At 42.2% G+C, this 13071-nt stretch overlaps 1 protein-coding gene across 1 annotated transcript in view; it reads right to left on the bottom strand.

Annotated features, from left to right (window-relative positions):
* ST6GALNAC3 (ST6 N-acetylgalactosaminide alpha-2,6-sialyltransferase 3) overlaps positions 1-12398 on the bottom strand; it is a 560559-nt gene extending 548161 nt beyond the window's left edge. The window contains exon 1 of the mRNA XM_050805207.1: positions 12224-12398. Within this exon, the coding sequence (XP_050661164.1) occupies positions 12224-12241 (18 nt within the window). The 5' untranslated portion in view covers positions 12242-12398. The remainder of the gene's footprint in view (positions 1-12223) is intronic.
* Between the last annotated feature and the right edge of the window lie 673 nt (positions 12399-13071).

Below are 13071 nucleotides of genomic sequence, written 5' to 3'. Positions count from 1 at the left end.
AGCTTCCCTTCCTTTGGGCTGATAGTATGGTTCCTTAGACATCCTAGCTAATGATCCCTACAACACCTGTATTGGGAAGGGGCATGAAAAGTGTAGATGACGAAGGAACATCAGAAAAATAGGCTGCACTATAGATAAAGGCAAAGAAATAGAGAGCCAGGAGAAAGCAAAAGGGAAAACTTACAGAGCGATTTCCTTCTTTACACAAATATGAGCCTATAGGAAGAGACTAAATCAGCAGTATCCAGTGCTTTTTATTACTTATAAAAGTCTAAAACAAGGCTATGAATCATCAACATAAAAAAAACTATCATCTTTCACCAGTCTTCGATCTTCCCATTCCTAATCCTTAAATAATGACTTTTTAAATATGAGACTAACCCAGTAATTAAGATAGTGAACTCTAGCACTAATGCATTAACTTTTGTAACCAAAGCCAGCATAATCTAACTGTGAAAGCTATTTCCTGCACCCCTAATTCTCCCTGTTAGCCAGCAAAGAAGTGGGGGGGGTCCAAAGTATGAGAAAGGATTTGATATGCAATCAGCAGGAACAAAATTCCTTGGTTTAGAAATAATCATAAACTGATTTTTCCAGAAACACACAAGTGGTGCCATCAGCGAGGGGTTAATTTTAGACCCAGCCCCTAGCTCGTGCAAAAGCAAAAAGTTTTTCAATGTGTACAGTGGCCTGAGCCTCATAGCATCAGAAATCTTGAGTTGAATGAAAACAATGAAGGCAGAAATCAAATTATTACAATGCCAAGAAAGTTGACTGGAATACACTGCACTTAAATTTCTAAATTGATTTAAATTTCTAGTCAATTTATTTTGGGGAATGCATGGGTTTGAATCCATGCTCTGCAATTTCCATAACTCGACAACTGTTCATTGAGCTGGATGTCACATGGTAGGGTTAATCAAAGTGCGGTTCCCAGATGTGCAGTGCTAGTATCACCTGATGGCTTGTTAGAGATACAAATTCTTGAGTCACACCCCAGACTGGAAGAATCAGAAACTGGTGATAAGGCCTAGCAAACTCTAGTACAACCGCCCCTTCCAGTGGTCCTGATGTAGTTCAAGTTTTGCAGCACTGAGGTCAACATAACTGTTAGGAGCTCAGACTTTGGGTAGTCACTTGCCTCTCTAAGCTTCGTCTCCTCTTCCACACACTGGGTTTAGCTCTATGCTCAGTAAATACCCGCAGCATTCAGAGTGTGAGGCATGAGGCCTGGCGCTGGCCAGACATGAAAGAACCACACTGGCCGGGCGCGGTGGCTCAAGCCTGTAATCCCAGCACTTTGGGAGGCCGAGACGGGCGGATCACGAGGTCAGGAGATCGAGACCATCCTGGCTAACACGGTGAAACCCCGTCTCTACTAAAAAATACAAAAAACTAGCCGGGCGAGGTGGCGGGCGCCTGTAGTCCCAGCTACTTGGGAGGCTGAGGCAGGAGAATGGCGTAAACCCAGGAGGCGGAGCTTGCAGTGAGCTGAGATCCGGCCACTGCACTCCAGCCTGGGCAACAGAGTGAGACTCCGTCTCAAAAAAAAAAAAAAAAAAAAAAAAAAAAAAAAAAAAAAGAACCACACTGCTCTTCACCGTGGTTCTTAAAGTCCACTGAAAGAACTCAACAGCCTAGCACAAGGGTTGGCAAACTTTATCTGTAAAGAGATGGATAGTAGATATTTTGGGCTTTATAGGTCATACAGTACCCATCTCAACTTCTCAACTCTGCCTTTGTGCCATGAAAGCAGATATGGTGAATAAGCATGGCTGTGTTTCAATAAAACTTTATTTATGGACAAAAAATTTGAATTTCATATCATTTTCACCTGTCAATTCTTATTCTTCTTTTGATTTTTTTTCAACCATTTAAAAACACAAAAGCCATTCTTACTCAGGAGCTGCATATAAACAGGCAGCAAGCCAGGCTTGTTCTAGAGAAAGTAGTTTGCTGACCCTAGTCTAGCACCCTCATACTGGTAAAGTTGTCAAGCCAGAGTTTTGTCATGTGTCAGATGACACCAATCCTGCTCATGCTGAAGGTTGTTGTGAGACAATAAATATCTGTAAACTACCTAGTAGGCTGCCTGACATGGAGAAAGCTCTCAGCAAATGACAGCTACTGTCATTATTATAACGAAATGTTCATCTCATGAAAAAAATGCTAACACTGGATGATCTAGGACAATGAGTTGGAGCAGGGCAGGAATACAATGGAAATGTGTGGGCAAAACAGAGATTCAGGTTTACAAACAGATTTTCTCTAAGCACCATTGGCCATATGTCTATTAGCGTGTCGCTGAATTTATACACACAGAAATAAGCAGTAAAAAATAAGCAAACCGAACAAAGAAACTGCAATCACCTTGCTCTCTTGACTTAAAAGAAGACATGTGGTTTGTTCTGGACATTTAAATTGCTCCCATATGTGTAATACCCTCCTGGAGCAATGAAACAACTCAAATAAAAGTGCATCAAGTCTGTCTCTGCCCTCAAAGCCTCCAGGAGTTCACACTACCACACTGAGACCAAAGAGCCAACTCACACATCCCACAAAGCAGCACTCCCTTGGGAAAATTCACAGCTGCACAACATCTGGGGGAAAATTAGGCTCAGGATATGGTGAAACCGAGGACTACATTTTCAGATAACATTTCAAGGGCTCATCAAAGGCTCATCGCATGTGTCCCTGAGTCAGGCACTCATTACTCGCTCATCAGTCTCCAGCCTTTGGCTGCTAGGAGTCCATCCAACAGGTGTGTGCTCCCCATCTGAACCTGACCCGGCGGCCAATCCTTTCTGCAGCCCCTTACACTGCTCTCATTGTCTCTGAGTCTAGTGGTCTCTTCTGATGGTGAAGATGAATACCTGAAGGAGCATGCTGTCCAATACATGTGAGCCACTAGCCACATGTGGCTTTGGAGCATTGAAACATGGCTGGCATAACCAACAAACCACATTTTTTAAATTTCATTTCATTTTAATTAATTTATCTTTAAAAAATAATGTTCCATTCAGCTATTGGAAAAGGTCTAAGCACAATTCAACTTAGACGAGTGAACTTACTTTTTTACTTTACATTAGTAAAATCAAAATACAAATCAAGTATTTCTGATGAAAAATTTAGAATTCAAACTGAGAGACGCTGTAAGTGTAAAACATACACCGAGTTTTAAGAACTGTTTGTAAAAAAAAAAAAAGCTATAAATATCTCATTAATTTTTATAGTGAGTACATTTTGAAATGAAAGTATTTTGGATATATCAAGTTAAATAAAACACATTATTAAATTCTACGTTTCTTTTTTGCTTTTTTAAAATATGGCTATTAGGAAATGTACAATTGCATAAATAGCCTACATTATATTTCTGTTGGACAGCACTGCTACAGACCATGAAATAAGGGTATTATTGTTTTATTCATATTAATCACAAAGCCAGAATGGGACTTAGAGTCGGTCTAGCTCTGACCTCCGCACCCCACAGTCTTCCTACTGCCCACGCCCCAGAGAGCAGCTCCAGCGTCTTTTCTTGGGTACCACTTTCTCTGATGAGGCAAATGCTTCACAAAGAGAGACTTTCACTTCTCTTTCTTTCGAGTCCAGCCCATTGTTGCAGCCAGTCACGCAGCAAACAGCACCAGGAATCACAGCCCGGCTCGCTGCAAGTGCATATATCCCACTAGTCCCAAGGAGGGGGATCAACTCACAACAGTCGTTTGCTCATTCTAGTTCTCAAAATCTAAGATGACTATTGCAACCAGGTTTTAATCCCAGATCAGGACTCATTTCCAACCCAGAACATACACATGTTACTTCCAAATCCCTTGTGATCATGATCTTCTCAGAGCAAGACGCAAACAGCTTTCATAGCTGACCAAAGAAGTTTTTATTTTGTGTCTAGTAAATGCAGAGCTAATAAACTCACTAAAAAACCAAATAGCCTTTGAAATCAGAGAGAAGTCCCTTCCAGAAAAGGATTTTACGTGTGATAGTTTTCAAATCTGAGTAAATATTAAGATAAAATTGAATGAATGTGGATGTATATTTATATTTACTATGTGTCCACAGAGACACACACCTTTAAAAAAAAAAAAACAAAACACGAAAATGACCCAAGTATCCTCTTTTTTTGGCCTCCGACAAATCTGTTTAGGAGTTAACTTCTCCCTTACTCTCTCAAGTACCAGATGTCGTTGGCCCCCACCCCTCCAGGAAATGAAAGAGAGGCCTGGAGATATGGAGTGTGGGGTAAGGGGCTCCTTACAGAATGTCACCCTACCCCAGGACTGCTGTTTATTAAACTCTCTTAGCATCCCAGGCCAAGGTCTCTGACTTAGTGACTTTAAATCAGTTTACAATCAGAACCAGAGCCTAGTCTCAATTTTTGAGTAGAGAGAGACAGCAATAGAGAAAGCGCAGATAATCCTTTCACCTCATTTGAACCTTTTCCCAGGCCCACTCTCCTGCTGACAAACCTTTACAGAGCTGCTAACAAGGAGAAAAATGAACCAATTTGGGGTTTAGCACCCGTTTTTTTTTTGCCTGCACAGGTGAAGTTGCTAATTGGCAGTAAAAGGCATAAAAAGTGTACATCAGAATGGCTGGAGGCAAACGGGTCTGGATAATCCATAAACTGAATAATGAGCCTTTTAATAACCAGGAGCTAACTGCAGCTTTTGGTAATGGGATCCAGGTAGCACTTGTAAATCTACTCCCTCCAATTAGAAAAATGCCTTCCTCCACTGTTCCCTAACGAAAGGAAACAGAAAAGAACCTCATTCAACTCCTAGCCCTCAGGCATAAATGTGTGTTAAATTCTCACAAACAGAAATTTTTCTCCTGGAGAGAAGCTTTCCTAACTTTGCTCAGTCGTTTACTAGAAAGTTTAATAGGCTTCCTCTGTTTTCCTCAGATCTAAACCCCTTCTTTCTCCCACTAGTCCTTCAACAAAGGTTTCCTCGATTCCAGCTGTTACCAGTACTAATACTACTAATAATATTTTTTGCCATTTCCACTTCATACCTGTGCGGTGCACTCTGCTTTGCAAAGTGCATTCACAAGCATTATCTCTTTTGGTCTCCAACACCACCCCGGGGCAGATCTAGGTTGGGGAGCCTGAAATGTATATAATTTGTGGGATTCCTTGATAAAATGAACATAAAATTATAAATACCAAAATGCTAGGGTCTCTTCCAAAAACCTTGGAAGGGCCCTGAAGCTTGCGCTCAGGGTAAGTCCAACTCTCCCTCACTCCCACCCGCAAAAAGGACATACACGTTCACATAACTTGCCCAGGGTTAAAGATCTATACAGAGTTAAACAGAATTAAAATCTTCTTATCTCCTCAGTCTTTGCAGCCCCTCTAGTTCCTCTAGTTCCTCTGTCACAAAGGAAACTCAGAGGAACAAATAAAAACAACACAGCTAAAAGTGGTCCCCATCAGGCCACCAGATTAGGAAGTTGTCTAGACTGGATATTGCCTGGGGTAGAAGATGGTGAAATAAATTCAGAATCCCTATAAATATTTACTTAATTGGCACTGAAGGTAAAAGACAAACTCTATAGCTTGTCCAATCCGCAGCCAGGACAGCTTTGAATGTGGCCCAAAACAAATTTGTGAATGTTCTTAAAACATCATGAGAGTATTTTTGCGATTTGCTTTTTTAAAAATTTTTTTAGCTCACCAGCTGTCATTCATGTTAGCGTATTCTATGTGTGGCCCAAGACAATTCTTCCAATGTGACCCAAGGAAGCCAAAAGTTTGAACACCCCTGCTTAATAACCACACAAAGCCAGGGTGAACCCCACCTCCATCACTTACAACAGGACATGGGACAATTTACTTAGGTTTTCTGAACTTCGGTGTCTTCATTTGTAATAAAAGTTTACTTAGCACAGAACCCAGCCTGAGCACTCTGGCTGTTCAATAAATGGCACCTATTGTTGCCGTTGTTATCAGTCCATCCAAAGAACACTACTTTTACCCAAACCACTCATTCCCCACAGTGTGCTGATAAACGTAGCAAAAGCATCTGCTCAGTCACTGTAAGACTGGAAATTAGGCCAGGCAGCTGCTGAGAATTCAGCATTTCCTGGGCAGCAGTAAGAAATGTCATAGCAGATTTATTAAATGAAGTGACTTGTCTACTTGCCAGGGTTATCCTACGGTTTCAGATTTATCATCTGTGTACCTGCGAAGTCCCTGTGGCTTTCCAGTCTCAGTGAAGCCACACTGTTTTCAAATGCTTTGAGACCTCATCGTTTGAGAACCACACAATCTTTTGGTTGTGGGTGTTTGGGTTTTGATTGTTTTTTTGTTTTGTTTTGTTTTCTGGGTTTTTTTGGTTTATCTGTTTCTGTTCATCTGGGGAACCAAAATGATCATGACAAAAGTTAAACCACACCTACACTTCCCTTTTTTCCTCCTTCTAGTCCAGTTCTCCCATCTCCCCGCCCCCCCAACCCCAAATTTTAAATTGGCCCCAGATTTTATATGAGGAATGATAACAGACCTACCTACAAGAAACATACTAAGAAAAAATTTAAGGAGCAAACTAACTGACGAGCTCTAATCTGCCTGCTATACATTAGAGTTAAAAAATCCATGCCACATCCTTGAAGAGCTCAGCTGTTTTCAGAAAACAAGCTGGACCTGTGTCTATAACTGACATCAAAAAATATTAGTAACACCAGTCATACATTCAGCAAACACTTAAGGAGCACCTACTGAGAGCCAGCTTAGTTCTTAGGAACACCAAGTTGAATACAACAAAGCCGTTTCTGCCTTCCACATTCAGGTAAGTAACCATCACCGCCCCACCCATATACTCCCATGCCATGAGGTGTAACTTTCAAAGTAATTTGCATAGTTTTCATTCCTAGTTTAATTATTTGCCTTCTCACTAAGTCTATAATCTCACTTAGGGTAAGAACAGAATTCATTTACAGATGCTCAGTAAACACTGAAAGGCTGCGGCTCCCTAACAGTTGATAGTCAAAAAAGAGTTGGGCATGAAAGCAGTTTACTGACAGTACATGGTAATACCTGCTACTACAGGGACAAGAACTTAGACCACAGGAGCATGGAGGAAGCCTGCTGAGGCAGGCGATGGCTTGACCACAGATGTGACTCTAAAGTAGGAGTTGAACAAGGCAGAGGGAGTAAGGATGGAGAGGAAGGGGCAGAGCTGAGAGGTTTTCCTGAGACAGAATTGATGCACTGTAGAGAAGGATTAGATCGGGGGCAGGGGGAGGAAGAGGAAATGAGAAGACACCAAGTTTGTAACTTGGTATCATCATTCATCTAATTACCTATCAATCAAGATAAATATATGAGGACAGGTAACTGGAGAGAAGGTAGTTGTGGCTTAGTCATGCATCTATCGTATCAGCTAACCGCTTCATGTTCATAAGCCTCATCCACCTAGTAAAACCATAATCTTCTCCACGGCAGAAATGATTCACAAGGCTCTTGTGTCCACATGTCCACTCAGTGTCCACTTCCGATATAAAAGTTAATACAATTCACCTATATTTTTAAAAAATAAAAGTGTACAAGACACTGTGCTAAAAATGTACCTGCTGACCAAAGGTAGAAATCATAAAACAAAATATGGATAGGATTTATTGCATAAAATGTTAAAGTATCTATAATTTATAAAAGAAGAAAGACAAATGACTAATACAAATTTAAAAGCTTAACTTCACTAATGATTAAATAAATACAAATTGAATCTAAGAGTTTTCCTGCCTATCAAATTTGAGAGACTTTTTAAACACCCCCACAAGATCTTCCCTGTAATCTGTCTGCTGGAGCTGCTGAAAACAGAGAATCTGACAAGGGCTCTGGGGCCCAAGAAGACACCAGAGCTACTATGAAAACAGACTGGTCCTAGACCAGGCACGGTGGCTCATGCCTGTAATCCCAGCACTTTGGGAGGCCAAGTCAGACAGATCACTTGAGGCCAGGAGTTCAAGACCAGCCTAGCCAACATGGCGAAACCCCGTCTCTACTAAAAATACAAAAAATTAGCCAGGCATGGGGGCACATACCTGTAGTCCCAGCTACTTGGGAGGCTGAGGCACGAGAATTGCTTGAATCCAGGAGGCAGAGGTTGCAGCGAACCAAGATCATGCCACTGCACTCCAGCCGGGGCAACAGAGTGAGACTCCATTTCAAAATAATAATAATAAAGAGACTGGTCCTTGAGTTGATTCTTTATTCAATGGTAGAGCTACACAGGAGATCTGCCTAACCAGGAGCATGGCAAGAAATAAACCTGCTAAGATTCAGAATTTCTTCTTCCCCCTGCAATATAACTAATATACAGATTATCTCATTTAACCTTTAGAATAACCCATTGAGGAATGCATGATCATTCCCATTTTGGAAACTGAGGTAGTGAAATCAAGAAACTTGCTATGGCTCTATAATTAACAAGGAGTGGAGCCATAATTAAAGCTCACATATTTCTGGCTTTAAAGTCCAGGCAATGTGAAGTCTGTATTCCAAAATTAAATGATTATGAGGTGATCATCATTCTGTTTGAGAACTAGCCCTATATATTGGCAGAATGGGCCCTCAGCATGCACAGCACCTTGAGGGGATCGTTCCATATCCCCTAAAAGACCAAAATTAGCTGCCACAGCATGGGGGTCTCTTCTGAGTGAGGGCCACTATTGTGTAGGCAATAATGATACTTTAATCAATATCTCTCTATCTCAGTTTTCTCATTTGTAAAAATGGATAGTAAAATCTACTGCAAAATTCTGTTGAGAAGATTAAAGTCTTAGCCCACAGAAGAAAGCTGGCACTGCCTCAAAAGTTATCTTTCTAAAACACAAGCTCCATCATAGTAAATCCTATTTAGTCTTCAAAACACAACTCCAATATCATCAGTGGGAAGCCTGTCTGAACTACCCAGTGACAGGGGCAATTGCTCTCTCCTTCCAGGCTTCTATTATGCCCTCCATGGACCTATGTAGTTTCATTCTTCACATTATAACCTAAGCACTCATTTACTTTTCTATCACCCTTACTAAACCGTAAGCCATTTGCGAATGGGGTCAATGGTTTATGCATCTTGTGATGTAAAAGGAATCAAAACAGGCCACCCCAAAATATATCACTTTGGCATATTGATTATTTTGAGCTAAAGGCAATTGAGAAAAAGCAGATACAGGAAGGGCTTTCTGACCTCCCCATTTCTACCTAAAAGCAAGGCATAAAATTTCCCATGAGAAATGTCCCTTCCCTGTGCCAGGAAGAGGAGAACATTCTTATGATCAAAGATGGAGAGTCAACACCAAGATAAATCTCTACTAAAAACACTCACCTATTTTCCATTAGTTTTCCCCATACATTTCCCACTTTCTCACAATCGACTGCCCCAGTCCAAATTCCCTTTTCCCTTTGTCTTGTCACATCTCCACAATTTATGCTTCCTTATTAAAATGCTTTATAAACTCTCAGGCCTCTCCCCTTCTTTGGGTCTTTATTTCTTATATAGGAAGCCCTCTATGGTACACATAAAAACATTAACATCAAATAAAATGTGTATGCTTTTCCTCTGTTAGTATGCCTTTTGTCAGTTTAGCTATCAGGACCAGGCACAGAAACTAAGAGGGCAGAGGAAAACCTTTCCTTTTCTACAGATGCCAACACTAAGTCCAGGGCCAGCAAATGGCAGAACATGTTTCATTCAAAAAAAAAACAAAGTCCATAGTTTTATCCTCATAACAACCCTGTAATGCAATGGTTATAAGTCTATGAACACTTCAACATGGGAAAACTGAGGCTCCAAGTTACAATGGCTGTCTAAAATCATATGCAAGAGGCCAAACTTGCACAGAACTCAGGTCTCTGGACTGAAACCTGTATTCTGCACTATTCCATTTGTAGCTTTTCAAAGACAACAAAGAAAAAAGACCCAGCCCAGACTGTCTAGACCATGACTAGAGAAAGTGATTGCTCAAAGGTGTTAGGAACTGAATGGTATTAGGACATCTTAAAAGTCATCACCTGGGAGAACCCGGGAGGCGGAGCTTACAGAGAGCGGAGATTGCGCCACTGCATTCCAGCCTGGGCGACAGAGCGAGACTCCGTCTCAAAAAAAAAAAAAAAAAAAAAAAAAAAGTCATCACCTGAGAAAGTATTGGAACAGCAGTAAAGTATATGGAAGGTTGACATATCTGGGTCTAAATCCAGGATCTCTGTCATTAACCCTGTGTGGCCTTGGGCAAATCTCTTAAACTAGGGAGCTTCAGACTTCTTCTCTGTAAAATGGGGTTTAAAACAATGATACTTATATTTTAGGGTTTTATGTAAAGATTAAAGAATAAAAGACATTTTGTATTTTATAAAAAATAACAGTTATAAGAAACAGACTGAGGATATAGTAAGGATCAACCAAACTGCACTTATTATTATATGTTACAGGAAAAAATGGTACATATTAAATCCTTGTGACACAAAGTATTTTTCATACCCTACCTTATTTCATCCTCACAGCAACCTTGTGAAGCAGGTGCCACTACTTTGATCTTATATTGAAGAAACTAAGGCCCTGAGACATTTAAGTAACTTGTTCAACATCACAGAGGTAGCAGTGGGCAGAGCCAGCATCCAGACATATCTTTCTGAGTCTAAAGCCCAGATCAGTTTCAGTGGAGGGAAGACAAGGTGGACAGAAATGTCCCAAATGTCTGAGAGCAGTGTGAAGTGCTAGAAGAGACACAGATTGGACCAGATTCATGTGTAGTTGGGATGTGCATTAAAGATGTTTACCACATGTATAGGACAAGGCAGGGGAGAAATCAAAAGGGAAAAAGATGGCCAACAATAAATATCATGCTCCTCAATGTCCCTTTCAGCAAGTAACACAATGAATAGTAAAGATGACTCATACTCATATCTCAGTCCTTGTGCTAAGAGCCTCCAGGTTAAATATCGCATATTGTCATACTGATGTATTATTTTCTCATGATTTTGCTACCATTTGTTATGTCCTGGAAAATGTTCTGAAACAAAAAGAGGAAGTTCAGAAAGGTCACAGGAAACTTCTGATCTCCTTTATGCAAAGAAGGGAAAACAAGTTCTACGAGGTTAGTCTGTTATTGTCATCATTAACACTAGGCACGTTAGAAAATGATTCAGGTAACCAGAACAGCAGTAGATGACTTCATATCATCTTATAGACGAATAAATGCTACTTCACAATAACACAACAACAACGAATTGTTTCCTGGTATTTTCCTTCGTCACACAGTTCCCCCATGCTTGGACAAATAGGTCTTTGCATTCTCCAGTTAAGGCCCAGGAAACTTTCATGCTGTGCATGTTTTTGATTCATGCAACCAGGTTATGTTCTTGTAGAAAAGTAGTGGAAAAAAAAAAAACGAGGGTGGGGGAGGCCTCTACCAGTGGGATAGAAAGTTCTTTTTAAGTGAGTTCCTCACACCAAGTCCTCCCACCTGAGGCCACAAGTCTGTGAACCCAGAAAGATGCTCAGTTGAGGCTGAGAATCCGGTCTTGGAGAAAGAAAACTCAACAAAGAAGGGGTGGCTGAGCGCACTTTGACAGAGTATAAAATCATTTTGTCTATTCAAATTTATGAGCATAAGGAGAGGGAGAGGTTCTCTACTAACATATACATCCTCGTGTGAACTTTTCCAAAGTAGAGCTAAGGGCACACAGAGCTAGCAGATCTCATAGAAAACTCATTCCTAAGGGACTACCTGTAAACTCAGAAGTTTCTGTCTTCACATGATCAAATGCACAGTAGAGACCACCTCCGCTCTTCCCTCCATTAAAAGCGCTGTGCCCCTCACCACCAGCAACTCACGCCTAGCCACTCCACCCCTCCCCGTGGCCCCTGAAAGGCCTCAGGCTCCACAGAGCCGCAGGACCCTCAGGAACACCCCTCCTCTCCCTACCATCCCCATTATTCGGCACACAGCCCTGCTCTTCCCTGGAGCCAACAGTCTGCAGCTCCTTCAATGCAGGCGCGAGCAGGCAGGAATGGTGGGAAAAGAAGCTGTGCCAGCTGCATGTTTCAGAATCTCCCTCCATATGCATTTGCCAAAGGAACAAAAAGAAAATCAATGCCAGGAAAAGACAACTGAGATGAGGATGCGGTGGGACCGCGGCTGACTCCGTGCCTCTGAGCAGCAAGGGGCTGGCCAACCACGCGTCCGAGCCACAGATCCGAGTCGTTACCTTCAGGATGCAGGCCATGGCGCTCCGCCGGCCCTCCTGCCACCGAGCAGTGGGCGCGCCTGGGTCAGGGGCAGTCCCGGGGGCAGGATGGAGGCTGGTACCGCGGCAGGACCGCTCCAGCCCACATTCCCGCAGATCCAAATAAGGGGACCGCGGGGCAAACTGCGCCGCCACAGACCCCGCCCCCCGAGCCGCGGCCCCGCCCCCGTCCCCATCCACTGGCCCGCGGCCCGCGCGGCCCCGCCCCCGGGTCACGTGCCGTCCCGGGCGCCGGCGCCGGCGGCCCCTCGGTGCCTGCTACTTCTTTCTCTTGTTTTCTTCTGTGAATGTTTCGCGGCTCGGCGTGCACCGAGTGCGCTCCGCAGCAGGCAGGGACCTGGGTCCCGCGGGGGGCCAGAGAACGGTCTTTTCTTCTCGCTTCCGTCTGCTCTCACACATCAGAGAACTCCTTTTTACAGACGTTTCACACTTTGTCAAACTTAAGTGCGTGTGGCATCGCCTTTCTACAGACTTTGGGCACATCAAAGGGTGTTTCAAAAGTAGCAACGAAGTTCTCCCTGGGCTGTTCAAGGATTGAGCCTTCACTCTGTGATGGGCTTATCTAAAATTAATAATTTGCCACTAATAAGGGAGCACAAATATCAACGAATGAAAGCCGTCATGAACCTTACACTGTGTATGGTATATTTTGTGTGTGTGTATTTTATACATACATATATGTGTGTACAATATATGGATTATTGCCTTTTCCTGCTACAAGCTTGTTTATGAAATCGTATGTGCATAATATACAGTCTACAGATACAGGATGCACACGTGTATATTGTATTAGATATGTACATGTTGAT

The sequence above is a fragment of the Macaca thibetana genome, chromosome 1, assembly GCF_024542745.1.
Source record: "Macaca thibetana thibetana isolate TM-01 chromosome 1, ASM2454274v1, whole genome shotgun sequence".
Taxonomy (NCBI): Eukaryota; Metazoa; Chordata; class Mammalia; order Primates; family Cercopithecidae; genus Macaca; species Macaca thibetana.
This window is presented reverse-complemented; position numbering and strand designations above follow the sequence as displayed.